Source organism: Notolabrus celidotus, chromosome 7 (genome assembly GCF_009762535.1).
Source record: "Notolabrus celidotus isolate fNotCel1 chromosome 7, fNotCel1.pri, whole genome shotgun sequence".
Lineage (NCBI taxonomy): Eukaryota > Metazoa > Chordata > Actinopteri > Labriformes > Labridae > Notolabrus > Notolabrus celidotus.
In genome coordinates this window covers 15805722-15832230 of record NC_048278.1, presented here as the reverse complement: position 1 = coordinate 15832230, position 26509 = coordinate 15805722, and the positions used below count along the sequence as shown (strand labels likewise).

The window sequence follows — 26509 nt, the reverse complement described above, 5'->3', positions numbered from 1 at the left end:
AAGTAAAAGCAAATTGTAAGTTCACTCACAATTGTTAAATGATCCCACAACATAATAGCTGTTGAAATCGAAAAATCATAAATACAAACTGCATGTAGCAGACCTCTTACATTTAAGTGTTCACATTTGTTTAGTGCTCACCATGAACAGTTATGTGTTCTGTATCATGTTTCCACCCTGGACACATCAGCAGTGCCACACCCCTGCTCCTGTTGCAGGTATAGACGAGACTCTGCATTCCTGTGCACCACACACGCGCGCACACACAGACACATGCAAAAAAAACTAAAAAGATGAATTCAAATGATATATAATATAAAAACAACGGGTTATGCGTTTTCAGTAACACTCTCTGCTTATTCTACCCAGTGAATGAAGAATGACAGCCCATTGTTTATGTTGAGTATCTGAAGTTTGCTGTCATTGACTTCTGTTATCATTTGTTGTTATAGTAAGCATGATCAGTGCTGTAGAATTTATTTAAAAACATTTTGCTTTAAGTATACCCCACAAGTTTTACTTAACAAGGTAATAACATATATAAAGTTGAATAATTTGGACAACTTTTATATAAAAAACATAATCTCCTTTTTAAGGCTCTACTTTCCTTTTGAGAAATCCTCATGTCTCCAGGTTTGTACGTGGAGTTCTTGAACGCAGCATGCTCTGCGGGCTGAGAGGCGGGGCGTCAAACTTACCTGCGAAAAATAAAACAGGACGGATTAAAGGTGCCGAGCGTCCATCCTCTTCAGCCACGCCTGGACCCCATGAAGGTGCGGAGGGACGCTGCTGCAACACCACAGACAGACAGACAGACAGACAGACAGACAGCACACTGTGTTTTTAACCTCTGCAACCTCTTGTTCAGCTTGAAAAAAGCCACTTAGTGAAGGGCACGGACAAAAAATACGGATCGAGCTCACCTACTGTGCCTGCAGCTGAAAAACAGGTGAGTTTTATTCTCTATTTTTGGAAGAAGGGAGAGAAGTTTGTTGGCTTTCGGATCAACAGGTGAGGGTTATTTTGAGGTGGTACACTTTTAGAGAAAACGAACAGTTTGTGTTAAAATAAAGCGAGATTAGTTTGCTAAAGATGAAAGCGCGCCTGGCCAGGTGTTCTCATCAGGTGGACATAAAGGAGCTCTTTAAATCCGCGCATGCTCACTTGTCCTTGTAGTTTAATAAATGTCTTGTTGTTTTATGAACAGTTTATTTAACCCTCAAATTAGTATCTTGTGAGTCAGTGCCGTGGTAGTAGCATGACCAAAACCTTTCTCACTTCTCTTTATCATGCTAGCAAGACGACAAACCTCCAGTGAAACCTGTTACACCAAACAGTTCAATAACAGCTTGATGAATTCATCTCAAATTAAAGGATGGGATGCATGTTTCATTAAAGTATCAACATATGATTTCACTTGGGAGTGGATGTTGAAAGCACAAGAGGGAAAACATGCACTTCTTAAGGTGTGAAAGTTCATGTTTACATCTTAGGTATTCACTGTATGGCCTTAAGCGTGTATTTGTCTTCTCCACTTGGTTTTGATCCTTTCTGTAAGGTATCTGTTTTTGTCTGTCAGATGGCTTGCATGATATGATCAACTTTTCTGAACACACCCTGCTGCTGTGTGTTTCTACCCTCAGGATACAGAATATTCCTGCAGCAGTCACAAAAGAGGAACTGGCCCTGCGTCATGTCTGACATCACCCCCAGAAACAGTCTTAGACAGACCGTTAAGCTATTTACATATGACTTGAAGACTGAAATCTAGTTTTCCTCTTTTGAGCTAAACCCAGAAATTAAGGAGGGGTGAAACATCTGGAGCTCTGAAGGGTCATTTGGGTTGAAATGTGAAAAACAAAGCTTTGACATATTAAATTAAGGGTTTCCTCCTATTTTCCCTGCATGTGTAACATCTTCAGCAGACATACAGATCTGCTATTTCACCTGAAAACACTAGGACCAAACTTGTAAGTGTGTCCACATTGTTCAACTTGCCAGGCTCAAATGAGGAGACAGGCCGTAGGTGACCGGGCTAGCAGTGTGTATGTGTGTGTGTGTGTCAGATAAGAGCCATGGAAGCCTGGATAAAGGGTGGGATTGACAGGCAGCCAAGAGCAGGAGATACAGCTGAAAACATGCAGGAGAAGACAGATTGAGCAGGCCCATGCAGACAATAGGCGCCTATCTGCAGTAAATCTAAAGCTGGTAAGGTTATCAAGGTGCAACATCTGAATAATTCTGCATCAAGATGAGTTCAACTTGCTGGTGAAATTGGTTTTGGGAAAGCACATTAGTCAGATGATAGTTGACTCATTCCTTTAGAATGTTTTTAATGTGTTTTTTGCTTTTGAGGCAAGTGAAAAGAGGGCGTGAAGATGTATGCAGTCGTGTCTTTTTGTCATTTTATACCACAAAGTGTCAACATAAGCGGCCTTTGAGTTTGTGCAACTTCCTGAGGAAGTTAGCCCATGGATGGCATCACCACTGAGGCTGCAAACATTGTGAATGTCACAAGTTTGTCATGTTATTTCTTTTTTTACATATCTTGTTGGACGATTACCAATTTGTCCATGCCTAGTGTTAATTTTAAATATGCAATACCTTAAACTTATCTGGCTTTGGGAGAGCTCCAATTCTGCATTTCAGTGCAGCATGATAAAACCTGAGGAGTTGTTGCTGTGTTCCTCTTCCTCCCCCACTTATCTTCAAGAGTCTGAGCACATAATGAACTTAAGAGGGACACAGATGACACCTTGTGCACTGATCCCTTTATCCCTCGCTCTGTAAACACACACACACACACACTCGCACACAAACACACTGGCTGTACGTCTCCAGACAAACCAATCATCACAGGGGCGAATGATCTTTATATATATACATACATAAATGTAAGTGCCTTTTGATTTAGAAGAAAAAACAATCTCCTCCAGGTTACCTCTTCAGTATTTTAGCCTGTGGGCCGCACTCTTGATATGATTGAAAAAAAAATCTTTTTTTGTTATTTAATTTAAATAGATAAACTGGAAACTCAAATTATTAGAACAAGATTAATCAGGAAAGGATTAAAAATCAAAGATGTCCATCTCCTGAAAAATAGGTTGATTTATACACTCAGTATGTGGTTTAGGCTCTTTAAGCACATAGTACTGCATCAATAGGGTGTGGCACTACTGATGTGTTATTGAAGCGCAGGTTGCTTTGACAGCAGCCTTCAGCTCATCTGTGTTTAATATCTCACATTATCTATGGGGTTCAGGTCAGGTGAGTTGGCCGGCCAATCAAGCACAGTAATATCGTGGTCAGCAAACCATTTGGTTGTGTATTTTGGTGCTGTGAAGTCCTGCCAGAAAAGGGAATCAGCATCTTCAAAAAGCTTGTCAGCAGATAAAAGCCTGAAGTGCTCTAAAATCTAGATGACATGGTGTTCCAAATCACCACAGACCATCTGGTGCTTCTTGATGCACTGACACCAGCCTCAGTCCACTCATTGTGAAGCTCTCAAAAGTACTTGAATTGACTGTTTCTGACATCCCTCTCAAGGCTGCAGTACTTCATGCTACCTGTGCACCTTTTCCAATCCAGTCAACTCCCCATGAATATTCATTGATGTAGCACTCTGCTAACCTCCAGCATTTTTAGCAACGACCTTCTGTGGCTTACCCATAGACTGTATAAATAATGGACTATCCGTGACGTCACCCATCTGTTCCTGAGCGCTCTTTTGACGCTAATCAACGGCGGTAGCCATATTGGAAATGCGGAACTCAACCAGGCATAGTGTGACGTAAAGGGGCCGGAGTTTGAGCCTCCTAGCCAACAGCTATGTGTTCCCGTCCGGGAGTCCAGTCAGTCATGTCTTTATTTGGGCAAAAACTCGTAATCTTAATACGTACAGTGTGTGCCGATAGAGAAATTAGCCATGTAGAGCCAAGATGTTTTTTGTACCAGGCTGTAAACATGTTTATTAATGCTGCAAAGGTCGTCTTTTTTTAATTGGTGTGTATGTGGTTTCTGGTGTTTCTGCAGCCAGCCTCAAGCGGATTCTCAATTAATTGTAGTTTATAACACTTCCACATAGGGCATAGATGATCATCATCTGATCAACTTTCAATCAGAAGTCTTCTCTATGATTGTAGTTACATGTATTGAACTAGACTAAGATGGTATTTTTACTGTTGGAATAGTCATTTTAAAATGTTTTTATATATATATATATTTTTTTTTTGGCGACATTTGATTGTTAAACAGACAAACAGATAAACAAATGTAAATTGCGAAATCCTTGATTTGAGCTTGCAGAAGTACGTTGCTTGTTCTAGATGATTAAAGTAAAAAAAGACTAATCACCACCACAGCCTCATTTCATGAAATTATTTCTTTCATATGATATCTAACAACTCCTTATTTCTGTTTTGGACAAAACATGATGACTTTAAGGATATTCTTAAGACTAAGATACTTCATCTCAAAGTAAATTATCTTGTTAACTTTAAAAAGGTTCATCATGTAGCTGGCGAAAGCAGAATCAAGGTGATAAGCTTACAGATTTGATCTTCTTGAGGGTATTTTCACCTTTTCTGTGGAGGCAGGGAATCTTTCTCCAGGGCGCGGCTGGGGAATAATGACATTTCTCTCTCTGTCTGGGCTTGTTCATGACATTCTTTCCTGCCTCTCTGAGTGCAGAGCATCTTCATCCTCAACTTTACAGAACTCCCCCACCACAGGCCTCAGTGCACAGAGCCACTCTCACTGTCCTGAAGCCCAGTCAGGTGTTTCACTTCCACATTCATTACCTTTAGCGGAAATTGCAGATGTACAGAAAGAACGGTTGTGGATAATGAGTAGTGGGTGAGGAAGTCAGGAATTTGTGGAGAAAGGAATGTGTGTCAGCAGGAATAAAGATCGGACAGGTTGAGTTAGGAGTCGATCTACAGTGACTAATTGTTTGGCTGACTGTGTTGAGCCTCAGGTCATGAATACACAATCAAAGATTAACTTTAAACTGGTTTCACGAGATGGGATCTTTCCTCTGAATATGAAAGTAGCAAACATTTTAGATGCAGTTATATTTAAAGGTCATACCGGAGGAGGATTCATGCTGTCATAATACAGTACACCAACATGAAACAACAGCTGCTGAGGTGCTAATGTGTCCGAACTTGTGCGGCACCTCATGTTACCTCCTGACGCTGCAGAACATCTCATCACTACGAAGAGTGTTAGGTAGACTCTGAGTTCATGTCAGCACACACACACACACACACACACACACACACACACACACACACACACACACACACACACACACACACACACACACACACACACACACACAGGTAAACATTCATATGAAAACATTGATCATACATCAAAGCAAAACTCAAACTGAACACAGACTGATTGTCACTCATGTTAAGTGACAGTTTATGTTGCATGCTAACAGTATGTTCCTCTTCATTGTAAAATGTTGTATATAACATAGAAGGTTATAATTTTCTGTGGGTGGAGATGGTTTCCTCTCTCGTGCAGCTCATCAAAAAAACAAGAACTGTAAAGAACCAAAGAAGGGAAAACTTTTCTTTAACAATAGGCTAGGCTAAAAGGGCTAATAAGGCATCTGAATGAGCTGAAGAATGAAAATACTTTGATGTTAAGACATATTGTATATCTAAGAGCAGAAAGTGACAAGAAATGAAAAGAAAAGAAAAGAGGGAAGATAGATGACATTCATCAAACTTTAAAACTTTCAGTCAGAATCTTGATTTTTTTAAGTTATGTTTTTGGGGCTTTTACACCTTTTGTTTAAGGAGAGGACAGTGGATAGTGCAGGAAACTGGGTGAGAGAGTGGGGGAATCACATGTGGGAAAGGGGACGCAGGCTGGAATCAAACCCGTGCCAACCGCTATACGGGCTTAAAACCTAATCATTAGGCTAGGCCCGTGCCCTTTGACACCTTTTTAATTTTAATGAATTAATATTAGTCATTGGTTTCCTTTTGTAAATAAACCAGCATCAAAGATGTTTTCACAAAGATTTTTACCGATCACTGTTGGTCAATTTAGTTTGCTTTTTGAGAACTACCAGCAGTTTTTTGTCATTAGAGGATAGACTTTTTTTTTTAATTATGCAAAGAATACATTTATTTGTTGACTTGAAGTCTGTAAAGCATCATACAAGACAAAATAATAAAGGAAATCTAAATGAGAAATAGGTGGGGCTTATTCTTATGTATATAATATTTATTATTTTGTATCCAGGTGACTAATTTAAATTTTTTTTAAACATAAAAGCATTGTTCTTTTTTTGATGTCTTTGATATCCTGCCACATAGATAATACAAAAAAATTGAGATTCTAGTAGATGTGCAGTATTTATAATTTTATATTTATACACTTTCCCTATTATGTTTATATAAGAGCTTATTTCTCGCAAGATCATCACAGTGATGCCACGTCTTTAAAATCTTCCTCTGGACACATGCTTACACCTCAGTTGACTTTTGTTGTCTAGCGTCTGTCATTGGCTTCATGTTTGATTGAAATGCTCTCTTGCTCTGTCTTGAAGCTACAATGACGGACGCAGACAAGTTCCTGTACGGGGACCGCAGTGGGGCGAACAACCCCCTGGTCCAGGCTGATTGGGCCACCAAGAAGCTGGTGTGGATCCCATCCGAGAAGCTGGGCTTTGAGTCTGGCTCCGTCAAAGAGGAGCATGGAGACGAGTGTACGGTGGAGCTGTCCGACACTGGCAAGAAGGTAAGAGTAAAGTGTTTGTTTGTCTCCTGAACAGTGATGTCCTTTCATTTGATCAATAAATCAAGGATTATTTTAATGAAATGTGTTGTGTTGTCTCTAAATCTCAGGTGAAGGTAAACAAGGATGACATTCAGAAGATGAATCCACCCAAGTTCAGCAAGGTAGAGGACATGGCGGAGCTCACCTGCCTGAATGAGGCCTCTGTGCTGCACAACATCAAGGAGAGATACTACTCTGGACTCATCTATGTAAGTTTGGGTGGAAACATGTTTATTTACAGGCACCATTTCATATATTTTGTTAAGTTTGTTTAACACATCCTTTCATGTAAGGTGGTTTCTTGACAATAATGTCATGCTGTCTCACTCAGACGTACTCTGGTCTCTTCTGCGTGGTGGTCAACCCATACAAGTACTTTCCCATCTACAGTGAGGAGATAGTGAACATGTACAAGGGCAAGAAGAGACACGAGATGCCTCCTCATATCTATGCCATCACAGACACAGCCTACAGGAGCATGATGCAGGGTACCACTTGTCTAGAAAATAACAATGTCCAAACCCTGTCTGAATAATCTCTTTGTCTGACAATCAGTCCAAACAAAAGAGACGTCATTTCTAATTTTCCTTTTTGTTATCTTTTATTGTTTCCTGATTGAATTTTTTTCCCTCTTAGACCGTGAGGACCAGGCCATCCTTTGCACGTAAGTGCTTATATTTTTTTTGCCTTCACGGTAACTTAGTTGATATCAGTTTCCAATCTTTTCTGTACCTATTTGGTTCAAGCATATATTTTTAGAGTGCTGATTCTTTTTCTTGGTCATGCCTAATGATTTGTACTAGCTAATGAAAATTTGAGGTTGTCTTTAAACAATAATGTTCAAAATATTTAAGCAAAGTTTAGATTTTCCTTGTTCTTCCACAGTTCATGTTAAAAGAAATTTCTTGTCCGGATTGTTCAATGTGTTGCTTTTAAAGCCCTATAAGAGCAGTGTATTTTACCTGCCATGGTGATTAGTATGCTTAAACTTTCCATTCATACATCTTGTATGTATTGTCTTATTTTAAACAGTGGTGAATCTGGAGCAGGAAAAACGGAAAACACCAAGAAAGTCATTCAGTATCTCGCCCATATCGCCTCATCTTTCAAATCCAAGAAAGATCAGGTCAGTAAAATCTTTCTTTGATATTATCCTTTATTCTCTCTGCTGTTTCTTATTCGCTCCTATAGGTTCATCTAAAGACTTTGAAGTGCAACGATGGACAGATATGCCCCTTTATAGTTTATTGATTTCCACATTACTCCATCTCTTTAATGTGATCCTCCTGAGCAAGCTGTGTGGCTACCACTGCACATTCCTATCTCAGGCCTGAACGTGCCTGCCTCACCTCTCAGCAATCACTGAAAGTAGAGCAGACCACAGATGTGAATGTGTGTGTACTTGTACGGTGAAATGTGATAAATTACTTTTTCATACTTTTCAGGCTACCTCAGGTTTCCTCTGCAGTTATACAATTTTTGTGCTAGAGGTGGTTGAAAAAAAAAAAAAGAAGTAGATGATGAGATATATTTTTAACACCTAGAGGAGAAATTCTATTGTTTCAGAAACACAAGACATGGTAAGCAGGTACGTTTGCAATCAGAATAAGCGCAAAAAATGAAAAAACAAATATAATTGAATAAGACACCTATGTAGAAATGTTAAGCAGGAAATAACAGTGTATGGGCTATAGTGACGTGGTATGATGATTGTTAGCAACAAGTCCACCCAACGGGGAATGTAAATGGTGAAATGAGGTAAAAATGGACGATAACGTGAGGTGCAATGTTAGGCAGTTTAGGGTGCAGTATAAAGTGGCAACAGGAATAGCAGTCGTAAAATAATTCAATTAAAGTAACAGGGCATAAGATGTGCTATAGTAAAATGTTATAGTATGGTATGTTGCAGTATGTATATTACAGTATGATTGTGTAGTGTGGTACTGTGTAATATCAAAATATATGGTCATATAGGTATGTATATATGAAGAGACTAATAGAAGCTTGTCCACCATCATACACTAGCAGTTTTTGTAATGCAATACAATGCAATATGATGCAGCATAGTAATGTTAAGAGATGCTTTGTGCAGTACAGCTTATAAAGCTATAAGTTACAGTGCATATATATGTGTTGAACTCTCTCCTTTCTCACTTCTCCAGGGCAGTGCAGTGTTATCACATGTGAGTTCAACTCTCTAGCTCCATATGCATGGTGTTCAAGCATTTCTGCATCTGCAATGCTCTACTAACCAGAATTATGTTGATGTGATGTCTTTGTGTGTCTTTTGGAGGACAAGGCAGGGTTTTGCAACACAAGCTTACTGCTAGTTAGCTTAGTATGAAGACCGAAAGTCACAATGCCAAGCTAACATGTTCCAGTACATTTAAAGCTAACAATTTCACAAGCTATGCTTTGCTTGTTTAAGTTGTATAAAAAATAGTTTGCCATATACCCCCTTAAACAACCACTTAACATTTTAGCAGTGTTTGTACCTCTCCCCCTAGACAGATCCAGGCCGGCATTCCTCTTCCTCTTTCCAGTCTTTCTGCTATTCTAAACTAACTTGCCGCTGGTTTCAGCTTTATAGTTAGCATACATATATCAGGGTTGTTATTGTCTTCATATAAAGCAAAAAAGTAAATGAGTAGATGTTTCACTCTCTCTATAAAATAAAAATATAAAAGCATTCAAATCTGTCTACCAGTACCTTCATAGCTCAGCAGTGGACATGGAATGTTTCTGTTGTTTAAGTAGTATAAGGAAAAGAGCTTGTCAAATGCCCCCTTAAATCGCTTCTTCGCTTACACCTTTTATCTTTGGACCAGCAAGCAGTTCTCTTCTTTTCTTTACATTTATTTAGCTAAACTAAATAAATGGGGGGGGGGGGCTTGTGCTTCTTGTGCTTCTTGTGCTCTCATGTTTGGTTTCTGCATGGACAAGGAAGGTCTTACAGGGTGTTTGTGTCTGAGCGGGCTTGCTGTGCTGCAGGGATATGCGTGTTGGGATGTGCAGAATTTGGTGTTTGTTGTTGTTGGTGCGTGTGCATGTGCGTGTGCGTGTGCGTGTGTGTGTGTTTGATTTGGGAATGATAACATACCCTGGGGTATTTTTTTTTTCAAATACACAGCCTGAGTTCTTTTGAATAAGATGAACAAGTTCACACACACTACTCAGGTTTGTCCTAGTCAATAAATGATATGCAGTGTTGTTTTGCTTGCCTGACTAATGTCAGGGTACGGGTTTTGATGGATGTTTTCAGAGTCTGTAGTTTGCTCTTAAAATGCATTTCCTCTGTCAGGGGGAACTGGAGAAACAGCTGCTGCAAGCTAACCCCATTCTGGAGGCCTTCGGCAACGCAAAGACTGTCAAGAACGATAACTCTTCAAGATTTGTAAGGATGACTTTGAGAAAACTGGAAACTGTGTTTCAAATATTAACACAACAATTGACACATCACTCACGTAAACAGTATCAATCAATACAAAGGTTTTATTACTATTTTAAGGTGTTATTGAGTTTGAATTAAAATCCTCATTGATTTTTAACCAGTAAGAAGAGCAAAGAGAAAAACATGCAGAAATCTGTTTCTTTAAATTAGTGAAACTGTTTGTAACTCAGGTTTCAATACAAATACTTATTTTGTCAATCATATTGAGAGACTGATTGACAATGTTGTTTACTGAATAATAAATGTAGATCTACTGATTTTAATTAACTCATTTTTCTTTTGTAGGGAAAATTCATCAGGATCAACTTTGACGTCAATGGATACATCGTTGGAGCTAACATTGAAACTTGCATCCTTTTTAAAAAAAAAAACAAACAAAAAAACCCAAACAATTTCTTTTTTAGTTCTAAGTTACACAGCTGGAACAACTAGCAAGGATGCCTCAGGGCCTCAAAGTGCACAAGGTGGAAGAAACCAAAGAATGCCTTTCATGCTGTAAGAATGAGCAGCCTGAGGGTTTACTGACAGTTTGTTTGTCATGATTTGACTCAGCAAGTTTGTATATGGATATATACCATGTAAGCATGACACTGAGAGATGAAATAATTGTGTCAAAACTCTTTTAAACAGGGTTAATATAGATGAGAGCCACATGGTTGACTAAAAATGTTTAACTTTAGACCACCTTCCGCTGTTAATGATCATGTAGTGGAGAAATAATGAAAATGGGGTATTTAGGGTAATTCAGCCTTGTGACACTGGTACATTTTTAAAGTGCTTTATTATTTTCCTGTATTGTTTCTGTATTTTTTTTTCCTTGACTGAAATATTTCCAGATCTGCTGGAGAAGTCTCGGGCCATCCGACAAGCCAAAGATGAGAGGGGCTTCCACGTCTTTTACTACTTGCTTTCAGGAGCAGGAGACAAGATACGCTGTGAGGCTTTTTCTTTTCATCAATAATGCAACCAACAGAGCTATGAGAATGAAAGTTACAAGATAATACTTGGTCCATTGTTTGTCTAATTAGACTTAAATATTTAAGGGCTGTGACATTTATTAAGAGTGATGCATTAAGAAATAGTGGGCAGCTTAATTTAACCCACCAATACTGACAACGACAGCGTCTGTAGTATAATCCAGCTGGTGTTGTGTAATTTAACTGCATGGAGTTTAACAGGCCTGTACAATTATCTGATCAGAGACCTCAGCTAAATAAGAGTGTTAAACTTATGAATAATCTCTCCTTTATTTTTCTGTTCAGCTGAGTTGTGTCTGGAAGATTTCAGCAAGTACCGTTTCCTGTCCAATGGAAACGTGACAATTCCCGGCCAGCAGGACAAGGACATGTTCACTGAGACCATGGATGCCTTTCAGATCATGAGCATCCCGGATGAAGAAAGAATTGGTAACTATCATATTATTGTTGAGTGTTTACACAAGTTTAATTGATTTTCTCTTTGAATCAAAGTTAAAGGGATCTCCATATACCCAACATGCAGGTGGCATTAACACCATCACAAATCATTTACACTATTACATTGACCTTTTATGTTTGTTCATCAGGTCTGTTGAAGGTGGTGGCAGCAGTGCTGCAGTTGGGGAACATGTCTTTCAAGAAGGAGCGTCACTCTGACCAGGCTTCCATGCCGGACAACACTGGTGCGAACATTTACACGCATCTCCAACCGTAACATTGACATCATTCCTTCTGCACACGCTGCTTTGTCATGCATTACTTGCTCAAGTCTTCACAAATCCTCCAGTGTCCTCCTTTTAATCCTCAAAATATGACCCCCCATGTTTCCCCCTCAGCTGCCCAGAAAGTGTGTCACCTGTTGGGCATCAATGTGACCGACTTCACACGAGCCATCCTGTCTCCCAGAATCAAGGTCTGCAACTAATTTGTGAAAATTTCTTGACATTTTTATTTCAAGTGTTGTGTCAAAAGCAGATTGTGGTGCAAATGTTTTAATTTGTCAGTCAGTTGAAGAATTTTCAGAACATTTTCTTCATTCACATGGCAGCCATTTGCCTGGAACATCAAACAATGTATAGCATGTTTAAGCATATGTTTGAATATGCTTAAACATGCTGTAACGTAACACTGCAATGTTACAGGTTGCAATTGGTACAAATGTCGATATCAGTCAGGTAGAAGAGATGGAATAGTACAATTCCAAAGAGATTATGGGCTGTATTTCAAGATAAGATTTAATGATTTATGTTCTATTGTTACACGATAGCTAACATTAACCACTTGTCAGCTAAAGATTGTGTCTGACATTGTCACATGATACTGTAGTTCAGGCATAAATTCCAACGGAAATCTTATCTAAAATTAATTTAAGCATAGATTTTAGGTCTCCTGATTTGGAATTCCCATTTTGTAATTGCTGTTTGATGAGGAAGTAGCAAAATTATATCATTTTGTCAGATTCCTTATATTTATTCAACTTTTAAACCTGAAACATCACTTCAACATTATAACAACATTTGAACCCCTAAAAACCCCCTGACGTCTGTAACGTCAGAGACCCCAAGCGTATGTGGTCAATTTGAACCCTCAGAACCAAAAACATCAAAGTTTGTGGGTGTCCATGCAGTCATATTTTATTATTACAGGTTGACATTTGAGTGATTCTGTCTTTCAGGTTGGCAGAGACTACGTGCAGAAAGCCCAGACCCAGGAGCAGGCGGAGTTTGCGATCGAGGCACTGGCCAAAGCCTCTTATGAGAGGATGTTCCGCTGGCTGGTGATGCGGATCAATAAAGCTTTGGACAAGACAAAGAGGCAGGGAGCCTCCTTCATTGGCATCCTTGATATTGCTGGATTTGAGATCTTTGAGGTGAGCAGTTTAGGGCTCGACAGAGGATGGTTTTGCATCGGAATTCTAGTTCTGCTATCAGACAGAGCACTCTTTTGGCGAAGATACATGCTTGTGTCTGCAAGGCACGAGGCCAGCTAATACTGCTGCCTATAGAGATGAGGAAAAGTTGAATCAGATTAAAACGTGGATGGAGTTTATAACCAGGGAGTGTAAAAGTCAGTTCTGATGTTACGGTCATGATGATGACGGCCAACAATTTATTACATTTTTATGAAAATGTTTGGAGCATCTTTTAGAAAGACTTGACTTTGATTTGGGTAATAGACAGAATTCAAGTCTCTCTTTTTAAATTCATACTTTTCACAAACCTAAGGTAAATCTTAAAATTTCCTCTGACCTCTTTTAGCTTTATGGAGCTGTTTTCAATGAGTGGTTCCTTTTTATGTTTGTTTGCTTTTGTACACAAACAATGACACATGCATACAAGTGATAAATGTTACAGCTAGTTTCATGTAACTCTATCAATCCACTGGAGTAGTTTGTTTTTATATGGAAGAGGAAATTAAATGGCTCAAAACATTCATAGGTGATACAGCTAAGCTCCGACTTTATCCCCTGTGTTCTTTGATGTAATTTTAAAAAAAAAGGTGTAAAAAAAACTTCATATCAGAGATCTAAAAATAGCCTAACTAAATGAACGTAACTGATGGAGGTTAGTGGAAACTTGCAAAAGAGTTGTAACAAGAACATTTGTTTGAGTTACAGATTAATGGTTTTGATTTCTCCCCTACAGCTGAACTCATTTGAACAAATGTGCATCAACTACACCAACGAAAAGCTGCAGCAGCTCTTCAACCACACCATGTTCATCCTGGAGCAGGAGGAGTACCAGAGGGAGGGCATCGAGTGGAGCTTCATCGACTTCGGCCTTGACTTGCAGCCGTGCATTGACCTCATTGAAAAGCATGTAAGACATTTCCCAGTTATTTTTCCTCATAAGATAATTCTGACAGTACCCAGTTACTTTTAAAGATCAGTTACAAGGTCTCTGCAGAATAAACTTCTGTATTTTCTTCCTTTAAAAATGTTGATTCAAGTCATCAGGAGTCTTTTGACCTGCGTACTGACGTATGTTTGTCCTGTTTGTTTTCTTTTATTAATCATCACAGGCTGGTCCTCCAGGCATCCTGGCTCTGCTGGATGAAGAGTGCTGGTTCCCAAAAGCCACAGACAAAAGCTTTGTGGAGAAGGTGGTTCAGGAGCAGGGATCAAACCCCAAGTTTCAGAAACCAAAGAAACTGAAGGACGACGTTGATTTCTGCATTATCCACTATGCTGGAAAGGTCATTGGCTGTACCTTAATCACTGCTTTGGAAATTTTGAATTCTCTAGATTATCCTCCTGGTCTGAAGAGGTCAAACGTTAATGAGCAATGATTGCTGCTGTCCTGGAGAAAGAATTATCATTTGTTTAGGCAGATTGAGTTAGAATACTTAAGTGGATTAAAACGTAAAAATACTCTTGCAACACAGGTCAGTGAGAGGTCAGATAGATTTTGCAAATAATACCTCTGTAATATTAAAGTCCTTAAAGAACAGAACTCACTTTGCTAAATAACGTTCTCTAAATTGATTTGTCTCGTGATTTTTATGGATGCATAAACTTCAAAGTAGCACTGAATTTGCTATATCTGTGGATACAATATCTGATATATATCTGATTCGATTTCTGTAAATATGGTGTTGTAATAAGCATATGATTTTACTCCTCAGTGTTATGGAGTAGTTGTGCATAGTCAATATTTGCACTTTGCTAAAGACCAGTTGTGGTCCTTTTTATTCAGAAAATCAAAGTAACAATGTTTTCAATGATTCATCATAAACAAATCTCTCCTGTGGTGCAGGTTGACTACAAAGCGGATGAATGGCTGATGAAAAACATGGATCCTCTGAATGAGTGTGTGGCCACCTTGCTCAACCAGTCTGGGGACAAATTCATCGGTGACCTGTGGAGAGACAGTACGTTTAGTCACAGAATTCATCCATAATCTTTGAGTGTACAGGCATTTAACAGTATCTTTGTATACATTAAACAATCAACTGCTAGCTAAGATTAAATTGTGAAATTAACAGTTGGATAAAGAATCACACATTATTAGTGACTGTAGGGCCTTAGTGTTTTATCAAAAGAGTTGTTGTCAGGATAGTGGATCTGAAGTATTTACTCTATGATCCATATTTCAAAATCATCATGACAAACTTGTTGTAACCTTACTCTGTGTCTCTGCAGTGGACCGTATTGTCGGCCTGGATAAGGGGGCAATGTCAGACTCAATGCATGGCGCGTTCAAAACCCGCAAGGGCATGTTCCGCACTGTAGGTCAGCTATACAAAGAACAACTGGGTAACCTCATGACCACACTAAGAAACACCAACCCAAACTTTGTTCGCTGCATCATCCCAAACCACGAGAAGAAGGTACTGAACAGAGTTTAATGCATGTCTTTTATGACTAAATGTAGAGCAGAACCTCAAAACATGTTTATGTGTTTCATGTGTGTGTTTCTCCTTCAGGCTGGTAAACTAGAGCCTCACCTTGTACTGGACCAGCTGAGGTGTAATGGAGTCCTAGAGGGGATTCGCATCTGTAGACAGGGTTTCCCCAACCGTATTGTCTTCCAGGAGTTCAGACAAAGGTAAAAAAAAAAAACAGATAATGTATCTGCAAACTTCTGATCTTTTTCAACATTTATGGAAAAAAATAGGAAACTTGAGATTATTTTGTCCTTTTTTTTTTTTGCCTCCTGTTAAGTAATCAACTATAACACAATCATTTTTATCCAACACAGACCTGACTGGGGCAATGTTGATGTTGTGTAACATTGAGTTGGTTTTGTAATGTTCTTGTGTATTTGTTCTCAATTATTATGACTTTTAAAGACCCACCAAGAGACAGGCATTGGAAATTAGCTTGAAGTATACATACTGTAGTGTGTGGCAGCCATTAGCTCCTTTTTATACTTGTCCCGATGCAAATACATAGTAAATAAGTATCTCAATGTATCTTTCACACTCTGTAAGACTCCCATCCTGGTCTAAATCTTGAAATCTCAGACAGGACAAATGTAAAATCAGAACCTGACAACCACAGAAATGTTACAGAAGACTGCAGACAAGACTTTTACTTGTTTTTGTTGTTATAGACAAAGTGAGTTGAGTTGAAAGTGAAAGGCCTTTTGATTCAATACATTGTTTTCAAAAGTTAAACAAAAAAAAAAATTCAAACCTTTTGAATGATTTACTACTGTCCATCTTTTAGGTATGAAATCCTGACTCCAAATGCCATCCCAAAGGGCTTTATGGATGGAAAGCAAGCCTGTGTGCTCATGGTGAGAATAAGAAATCAGATTAAGAATTAAACCGTTTGTCAGAAGAAAACATAGAAGAGGGGGATTTTGTCTCCATTTCAAGCTTTAGAATCTGTCACTGAGGCTTTCTTCTTTATGTCAGATCAAAGCTCTGGAGCTGGACCAAAACCTGTACCGCATCGGTCAGAGTAAAGTGTTCTTTAGAGCCGGCGTCCTGGCTCACCTGGAGGAGGAGCGAGACATTAAGATCACTGACGTCATCATCAGCTTCCAGGCCTGGTGCAGAGGATACGTGGCCCGCAAGTATGAACAATTCACCCAATCAACACTGGACAGATTTTAGGAAGCAGCATATCCACATGCTTCAGTCTGAGTTTTTTTTTTTTGTGAACATGCAATACAAACTGGTCATTTGTTTTTGTAGAGCCTTTGCCAAGAGACAGCAGCAGCTGACCGCCATGAAGGTGATCCAAAGGAACTGTGCTGCGTACCTCAAACTCAAGAACTGGCAGTGGTGGAGACTTTTCACAAAGGTAAGAGGATGATAAAGGCATTTAACTTATCTTTTTAGTTACTTCTCCTATGTCATTGCAAATGTGGAGTATAAATAATCAATCTATGCTGTATTGACATTTCAAAAGGGCATCTGTAAAGACAAATTGTCTGTTATTAAATTGTAGCATTGCTTTAAGTGGTAATTTCATAAAAACATAAAACAAGTGTATTTTTCTCTTTAATGTTTTCCCTTACTGTCTTTCTTCAGTTTTTTTTTCTTGAATCCATCCCATAATTGTCCAAATATCACTGTGTTTATAACAGTTTGATATCTAATAACAGATTCACTTAAATTTTCTCTTTTAGGTGAAGCCTCTGCTGCAGGTGACTCGGCAGGAGGAGGAGATGCTGGCCAAAGACGAGGAGCTGGTAAAGGTGATGGAGAAACAGTCTCGGGCTGAGGAGCAGATTCAAGAGCTTGAGACCAAACAGCAACAGGTAGGAGTCCCCACAACCTATAAGCCTAACACAAATATGATGTATTTATTTATTGATCTATGTAAGGTTTTCTTCAATGTTATGAAAGCATGTCTTTGTGGTTTAGTCTCAGAAAAATAAATCACTATGGCAAGTCTTTTCCCCTATAATGACCTGAGATGTAATTAAACAGTATCTCTATGACTTCCCTTTGTTAGCTGAATGCAGAGAAGTTGGCTCTTCAAGAACAGCTTCAGGCTGAGACTGAGCTGTGTGCAGAGGCCGAGGAGATGAGATCCCGTCTAGCCACCAGGAAACAGGAGCTGGAGGAGATCCTCCATGATCTGGAGTCTCGTCTGGAGGAAGAGGACGAGAGAGCCACTCAGATGCATGCAGAGAGGAAAAAGATGCAGCAGAACATCACGGTCAGTAAAATCCTGAAACTTAATGCATGATGTGTGAAGGAAAAAACATGCATTAACATTCCAAATTGTTTCTGTTGTTCATGCAGGATCTGGAGCAGCAGCTGGACGAGGAGGAAGGAGCTCGACAGAAACTTCAGATGGAAAAGGTAACCACGGATGCCAAGCTGAAGAAGCTGGAGGAGGACGTGATGGTGCTGGACGACCATAACAGCAAACTTAACAAGGTCAGCTACAATGTGTTCATTCAGCCTAATAAAAAATATGCAACATTAAAACATTTCACATTTGCAATAACAATAAGTATATTTTTTAACTGCAGGAGAAAAAGCAGCTGGAGGAGAGGATCTCAGAGTTCACCACCAATCTGACTGAGGAGGAGGAGAAGTCCAAAAGTCTGCAGAAACTTAAGAATAAACATGAAGCAATGATCACAGATTTGGAGGGCAAGTATCTGTTGTTGTGTTTTCTTTTTCTTTCTTTTAATTGTTTGCCGTTTTCTTTTGCTTCTGTTTGTGTGAACAATTTTATAACACATGCTTTACATTTTTTTAACAGGTTTAACATAAGATACCTACTTGCATGCTTTGTTTATCACTCTCAAATCTGCCAAATCTGCCAAACTATCCTCAGATCTCATCACATATGTTTATATGTAAACTTAAGTTGTACGATTTATCAATCTAACACCCTGCTGAATATGTATTTCAAAAGGCTATATCCAACATTAATAGACAGCCTTTTCAAAAAAAAATTTTTTTAAGGGAGCTGCATGTTCATTTCTGACAGCTACAGCAATGCTTGAGTTCAGAGCTCAGTGTAATATGAAGGTTTATAAATAAATCTGAGCTGAAAATGAAAACACAAATCACAAGCTGTCCTGCTAATCAGATTCACAACACCGCTCAAGTTGCTGCAGTTTATGCACATGAATATTTTGTTACCTCTGCAAATGATGACATGATAAATAGGTAAATAAACTCTGGTTTCTGGTCTCTTCACTTGCAGACCGTCTGAGAAAAGAGGAGAAACAGCGTCAGGAGTTGGAGAAGAACCGCCGTAAACTTGAGGGAGACTCGACTGATCTTAATGACCAGATCGCAGACCTGCAGGCCCAGATTGCTGAACTCCGAGCTCAGCTGGCCAAAAAAGAGGAAGAACTCCACGCTGCACTGGCCAGGTTTACTGAAATTTAAATCCATAAGTTATTAATTATGCCACGGGGGATCAATTTTCCTCTTTTATTCACTTGAAGCTTTACAAGCACTCTTCTCTCAATTTTCTTTAAGCACAGTTTTCTCTTAAGTCAATGACAACATGCCAGATAATCAGACCCACTGCTATTTGTTCTAACAACATACACACAAAGAAGTATGTATGTCTGTTTCATCCCTCTTCTTCATCTAACCTCCAGAATTGAGGAAGAGGCTGCAGCCAAGAATTCGGCCCAAAAGAGGATAAGGGAGCTTGAGGCTCAGATCTGCGAGCTGCAGGAGGATCTTGAGATGGAGAGGCAGGTGCGCACAAAGGCTGAGAGACAGCGCCGGGACCTGGGAGAGGAGCTGGAGGCACTGAAGACTGAGCTGGAGGACACTTTGGACTCAACTGCAGCTCAGCAGGAGCTCAGGTAACAGTGAAGCTCATGTAACTGTAACTGCCAAAGATCTCTGACAAATTTCATGACAAACCATCCACTATTTTTTAAATATTGTAAGATGGACAGTTCTTCCAACATCCCTGTCTGTGTTTACTTTGTCGCCCCAGGTCCAAGCGAGAGACAGAGGTTACCCACCTGAAGTCGACTCTGGAGGAAGAGGCCAAGATCCACGAGCAGCAGATGGCCGACATGAGACAAAAACATAATCAGGCCTTTGAGGAGCTGAATGAACAGCTGGAACAGGCTAAAAGGGTAATTAAATGTTGTGGTATGAAGAGAGAGAGATGCTGAAACTGGACACACACCTAAATGGCACCTGTAACACTGTAATGTGACTGTCCCCTGCAGAGCAAGGCATCAATGGAGAAAGCCAAGCAGGCCTTGGAGAGTGAGTGGAATGAGCAGCAGATCGAGTTGAAGACTCTCACTCAAGGAAAAGTAGACTCTGAGCAACGTCGTAAGAAGGCTGAAAGCCAGGTTCAAGAACTTCAGGTGAAATTAGGAGAGAGTGAACGGCAGACGCAGGAGGCCACTGACAAGCTGGCCAAGTTGCAGGTACAGTACTGACAATGCGGTCTGCCACAAGTTGTGGGTAATAAAAGGATGGTGTTTATGTGATTAGGATGAAGAAAGTGGCCAATTAAATCATGTGTAGTATTAATTTTCTGTATATCTGGTTTCCAGGCTGAGCTGGAGAATAGTAACTGTCTTCTGAGTGAAGCAGAAGGGAAAAACATCAAATCCAGCCAAGACCTTTCCTCTACAGCATCTCAGCTGCAGGACACACAGGTATGTTTGTTTCTACCATTATTGCACTTGTTTTTATTGATTTCTAATGTCCTCCTGTTTGTCTTCAAACCTCAAAACAGAAAAAAATGACACCCCTTATCTCTTGCTAAATTGATTTAGTCTAGGACACACATTTTGAATGAATTAAGATGTAAAAGTGTACAAACAACTCAGAATCTATATCATGACTTCATTGATGATGACGTTGCCAACAAGAACTGTCAATAGCTAATTTGGCATTCACTTTTCTTGTCAAATTACCAGAATGTCAACAAAAACAAACCAAAACAGTACATGGAATATAACCAGCTATCTTTAAATCCCTCTACTCTTCTGCTATTTTTCTCAAGTAGTTTTTTTCCCTCTTTTAACTCCAGGAGTTGCTCGATGAGGAGAATCGTCAGAAGTTGACCCTCTCCAGCCGCCTGAGGCAGATGGAGGACGAGCAGAACAGCCTGCGAGAGATGCTGGAGGACGAGGAGGAAAGCAAGAGGAATGTGGAGAAGCAGGTTGCCACTCTGCAGGCCCAGGTCAGTAGACTGTGTATTATAAGAGCTTTATTTGTTTCACACTACATTCAACAGCTGATGGGGAAATTATGCTAAATAATCAAGTTAAGATTTGAGTTTAGTTACATTAAGTTTGTGTTTGCAGTTTTTAGGGTCAACTTCTTCTGTCCAGTCAAGAGAGGAACGATTTCCTCCCTGCTCACCCTTGATTCATTGGGAGTCCACATGTTCCACTGACTTCCATTCTCTTTCCTCTCGTCACCATCTTCCTTTCATGTCTGCAGCTGACGGATATGAAAAAGAAGCTGGACCAGGAGGCTTTATCTCTGGAGGGTTCAGAGGAGGGCCGCAAGAAAGTCCAGCGTGAGCTGGACAGCATCACGCTGCAGCTGGAGGAGAAGACATCTGCTTACGACAAGCTGGACAAGACGAAAACCCGCTTACAGCAGGAGCTGGATGACCTGATAGTGGACCAAGACCATTTGAGGCAGGCTGTCTCCAACCTGGAGAGGAAGCAGAAGAAGTTTGACCAGGTATCATGTCAACTGGATATTTTTTACAGAGTAAAAAAAAACTACAAATAAGAGAAGCTGCTCATTTTTATTCTTGAGTGTCATGAGTTTGGCAATCAACCAGGTTACATTTTAACTTATTGTGGAACAGAGATCTGTACAAGATAGCAGAGACAGTGATCAAATGAGTCTTTCATCAAAAGCTAACTTAAATGAGTTGTTTTGTAAAAAAAATTTGCCACATTTTAGATACAGAGCAAGACAATAGCATATGAAAGGACACAAGGTTGAGAAACGGGTAATAAGTCACTGAGTCTCATCATGTAAATGATGTAATAAATCCTCTCTGCCGAAACAGGTTTTCTGACTTTAATCTCAAGATGAATTTCAAACCAACTTGTACACACTGTTCATTTTACCGTATGGAGTCTCCTCCAATCAGCAACACTTAGTTTAAGTTAATGTGGCATTGTGTTTATGAAACAGACATCAGACTTCTCTCTCTGATCTCCCCTTGTTAGATGCTGGCCGAGGAGAAAACTATCTCCTCTCAGTATGCAGAAGAGCGCGACAAGGCCGAGGCTGAGGCCAGGGAGAAGGAGACTCGTGCACTGACACTGGCCCGCGAGCTGGAAACCATGACTGACATCAAAGATGAGTTGGATCGAACCAATAAGGTGCTGAAAGCTGAGATGGAAGACCTGGTCTCCTCCAAGGATGATGTTGGCAAGAGTGTAAGAGATCACTGAACAGATCAATGTTTCTCAAAGATGGAAAAAGTCTCGCTATGATTTATGAATGAAATCAAGGTTGCATCTCTGCTCTGAACTGACTCTAAAATTAAAGAAGCTTTACTAACGAAACTTCCCTGCCACAGGTTCATGAGCTTGAGAGGTCAAAGCGTGCGATGGATCAGCAGCTGGAGGAGATGAGAGTTCAGCTGGAGGAGCTGGAGGATGAGCTGCAGGCCACAGAGGACGCCAAACTTCGTCTGGAGGTCAACATGCAGGCCATGAAGGCCCAGTTTGACCGAGACCTGCAGGCCAGAGATGAACAGGGAGAGGAGAGGAGGAAACAGCTGGTTAAACAGGTAGCAAAGAGAAACATGCATACCATTACTTGCTAGTAGGTGCAGGATTACGGTATGACTGACTGACTGACTGACTGACTGAACATCCTTTGACTCTGCTTTAGGTGCGTGAGATGGAGTTGGAGCTGGAGGATGAACGCAGGCAGCGTTCTCAGGCCCTATCAGCCAGGAAAAAACTGGAGCTGGACCTGGGAGAGCTTGAACAGCAGATCGATGCTGCCAACAAGGGCCGCGATGAGGCCCTCAAACAGCTGAAAAAACTCCAGGTAAACAGTCACACACCAAAGTACCGTCAGTGTGAGATCTGGTATGCTCTCATAACAAGTCTTATTTACCCAAAGCCACTACAACACCTGGACTAACTACTGTCATTGTCTTCAGAAGGGAGGAGTTATTCTTGTTCAGTATGATTTAAATGACAACAAAAGTGGTCACTGTGGTTGCGTACTGTATGCGATGATTGCTTTGTATCTAACTGCTACTCTTGTGCCTGCAGGCCCTGATGAAAGAGCAGATGAGAGAGCTGGACGATCTGCGTCTGTCTAGAGATGAAGCCGTCAACGGACATAAGGAGACTGAGCGGAAGCTTAAGGCCATGGAGGCAGACGCCTTGCACTTCCAGGAGGTGTGACTCTAATGAAGATCATAAAGTTTGCACTATTTTAAGTGTTGTAGACCTGAATAGATATTTAAGATATTTTTACATGTATGATTACAGGCTAGTGTACCAGTGTAAAAATAAAACTATCAATCCAATTGATCTGACCATTCCTGTAATACATTAAATAGAAGGTATTTTCATTTCAATTTATTAAAGAGGAAAAGCTGATCATAAAAAATAACACAGGAGAGCTTTATACAAGACTGTCTGTGAAAGGAGAAATAATAACTTGCCCATTTTTGATTGGTTGACTCAAATGGCCATCTAGCTCAGCCACAGTAATATAAACCTTCACTAAAACATTTTTCTTCTCATATTTTTGTGCTTCTCAAAATGAAAATTGGCAGCAGTAACAGTATACTTGTGTCTTCTTCCTCTTCTTCCAGGATCTGGCCACTGCAGAGAGACTCAAGAGACAAATCCAGGTGGAGAGAGACGAGATCCAGGAAGAGATGAACAGCAGCAACATCAAGATGTAGGACACAAACAATATTGGTTACTTTTCAGATTGTGTTTTAGTTTATAATCAAATACATGTCAAAAACACAAAACTATTCCACTTAATTCCAAAGCCACTGTTACAATTTGGTAAATAAAATCTAAGAATACCCTCATACCATCAAACTTTGTAGAAAATGAGAAAAACTTTCAGGTTTGCTTTGACCAAAAAAGTGACATTACTTGTACTCTTACCTTGTTTACTCTTCCTCACTTGTTGTTTCTAGTTCTCAGATGACAGATGAGAAGAGGAGGCTGGAGGCTCGCATCAACCAGCTGGAAGAGGAGCTGGAGGAAGAGCAAGTCAACAATGAGATGACCAATGATCGTCTGAAGAGAACAACTCTGCAGGTGAGCAGATTAAAATATTTTGTTCCTAGCAGCTGGACATTTCCTCAAATGTTTGGTTGTTTGGTGATGGGGGAAACTGCACCTCAGTAAACACCAAAAATGAAGCAAATTTCTTTAAAAGCTTGTATGACTGAAATCCTCACTTAATGTTATTAACATCAGACCGAGCAATTGACCACAGAGCTGGCTTCAGAGCGCAGCAACTCTCAGCGGGTGGAGGGGGCTCGTTCCCAGCTGGATCGCCAGAACAAGGAACTGAAACTGAAGCTGCAGGAGCTGGAGGGAACCATCAAGTCCAAGTATAAATCCTCCATAACTGCATTGGAGGCCAAGATTGGCCAACTGGAAGAACAGCTCGACATTGAGTCAAAGTGAGTGCAGCAGACACTTTGATAACTGCTGTGGTCAAGAGAGATTTGGATTGCATCAATGAAAAGAAAGCTGTACAGATCCTTTGATCCTAATGGTGTAGTTAGTAATAGTTAATCCACGTGTTTCTGTGTCAGTAGAAAAGACAAAGTGATTCAATCAACACATCCAGAGTCCTTTAAAATACGGTCCATACTGAGGCAACTTTTGTTTGCACTCTGAGTGATGAGACTTAAATTATTCCTTTTTTATCCCACCTTTTTCAGGGAGCGCCAACAGGCCTCCAGGCTCGCCAGGCGAACAGAGAAGAAGTTGAAAGAGGTGCTGCTGCAGGTTGAAGATGAGAGACGCAACACAGAGCAATACAAAGACCAGGTCAGCTTAATCAAAAGACAACTTTTAGAGACCTGTGGTGTTGTTGGGTCCTAACTTGTATTTTTGCTGATCATCCTGTATAATTTGTGTCACTGTTACTGTCTCATTAAAACTACTCTCTCCCTTCAGGTGGAGAAGACAAACAGCCGAATGCGTCAGCTGAAGCGTCAGCTGGAGGAGGCTGAGGAGGAAGTGACACGAGCCAACGCCTACCGCAGGAAGCTGCAGAGGGAGCTGGATGATGCTGCGGAGTCAGCAGACTCCATGAACCGGGAAGTCAGCTCTCTGAAGAGCAAGCTCAGGTAGAGACCTCCTGAATTTACATATCCAAAGGTCTTCCGGGTGTTGCATATGTGAAATATAAATAGGTTTTTTGTGGACACAAAGGAAGCAAAAAAACAACGCTGCAGTCAGCAAAAGTTAGATTTGAAGACTACAGGTTTAAAAATAAGAGGACGGTACAGCTAGAGTTATTGAATGTTGGTCCATAATTATTCATTAGCTAAGCCTAAAAGGTCTGATCGATGGGAGTCCTCCAACTTTAAGGATTTTTTTGTCTTTTAAAATGGCTCTGATTTAGAAGATAAACTCCATTAGGGTCAATAATATTTTTGACAAGACCATATGACTCCTTTTTCTTATACAATTGTGCATTACTTAATTGTCAATCATTTATTTGTTTTGAAGACGTGGAGATTTACCTTCATTTACCAACATTCGACGCACCATGAATCGCACGGGTCTGGACAGCGATGAGGAAGTGGATGTGCAGCCTGAAGCACCTGAGCCTGCAGCTGAGTGAACAGAGGAGAGCCAGGCAGCAGATGTTTCAACGACCTCTGTCGCCATGCAGATATAGATAATCATTAGCCAAGCAAGCCATCAAATAAGACTTTTTCTCTAAGAGGATTTAGCCTTATATTCCCTTCGACAATTATTTCATAGCCTTACTGTTTTTCTTTCAAATTAATACATTTATATTTGGTCAAATGAGCATTTCATCTCAGTCAATTTGAGGGGAGTTTTTCTAAAAATGTTTTACACAAACTTTTTTTGCTCTATTTTTCTACTTAATGGGTATATAATATAAAGTATTGCTCTTGTAATCAGCTGTTTTATCAGTACTTCAGGTTTATGTGCTGTTGCTGAACCATTTTGGGGGATACACTGGACATTTTATGCTTGTTTTGCACACAGATATGGGTCTTTTGAATTTTTGATGCAGCTCATGTTTGCTTGTGTCTAGATAAATCTGTGTATTTGTACTGTATGCTCTTAACTTTGACATGCTTTCATCCTATTACCTCAACCAGTTTTGCACAATGCCAACACACAAAAAAGAATTAAATTGATGGGTTGAAACACAGCAATGTTGGTGAAAAAGTTGACACAAATATTGTACCATCACTTTCGGTTTCTTTGTTGATGTATTAATCCTCACGGTTTCGTTTTTATTCTTAGTCACACTGTATTGATTGTTCATGGTGGTGGGTCATAATATCCTAGTTTATGCTTTATGCCATGCTTTGCACAGCATATATGGTTTCTATTCTATAGTTTATATTGAATATTATACCCTAACACTGTATTACCAATTATATCACATGCCATATTGTTGCCATTTCAATACGATCCTCTATTTTAACAAATGCCTTAATGCAATAAATTGAAAAACTATAAAAACTGATAAGACTTCTTCGCCTCATTTGTTTGTTTGGATTTTTTAAAGAGTAAGGAACGCGTTTAAATGCTTTCATATATCTCTTAAAACATTACTCATGTCAGTCAATTCCCTGCAACACATGATGTAGTGGCCATTTGTCATAAAAAAAACTCAAAGAAAAATCAAAATATAA

The 26509-nt window shown here is 39.8% G+C and overlaps 1 protein-coding gene across 2 annotated transcripts; it reads left to right on the top strand.

Annotated features, from left to right (window-relative positions):
* Nucleotides 1-702: 702 nt before the first annotated feature.
* Nucleotides 703-26340, top strand: LOC117816384 (myosin-9-like). Of its 2 annotated transcripts, XM_034688611.1 has the most exons (43): nt 703-949; nt 6572-6762; nt 6870-7010; nt 7133-7289; nt 7438-7465; nt 7834-7927; nt 8964-8984; nt 10103-10195; nt 10538-10601; nt 11089-11187; nt 11515-11658; nt 11817-11912; nt 12066-12142; nt 12905-13099; nt 13875-14048; nt 14251-14424; nt 14985-15099; nt 15371-15558; nt 15655-15776; nt 16400-16469; nt 16591-16751; nt 16873-16981; nt 17310-17441; nt 17639-17845; nt 17932-18069; nt 18165-18288; nt 18851-19022; nt 19257-19469; nt 19607-19751; nt 19848-20054; nt 20184-20288; nt 20666-20818; nt 21082-21330; nt 21831-22043; nt 22187-22399; nt 22504-22665; nt 22896-23024; nt 23447-23535; nt 23786-23909; nt 24072-24280; nt 24545-24653; nt 24783-24955; nt 25341-26340. In XM_034688611.1, exons 2-43 carry the CDS (start codon nt 6577-6579, stop codon nt 25453-25455), a joined length of 5889 nt encoding a protein of 1962 aa, XP_034544502.1. In that variant the 5' UTR covers nt 703-949; nt 6572-6576; the 3' UTR covers nt 25456-26340. The 2 variants fall into 2 exon arrangements, with proteins under 2 accessions (XP_034544502.1, XP_034544503.1); XM_034688612.1 differs by lacking the exon at nt 8964-8984.
* Nucleotides 26341-26509: the final 169 nt, after the last annotated feature.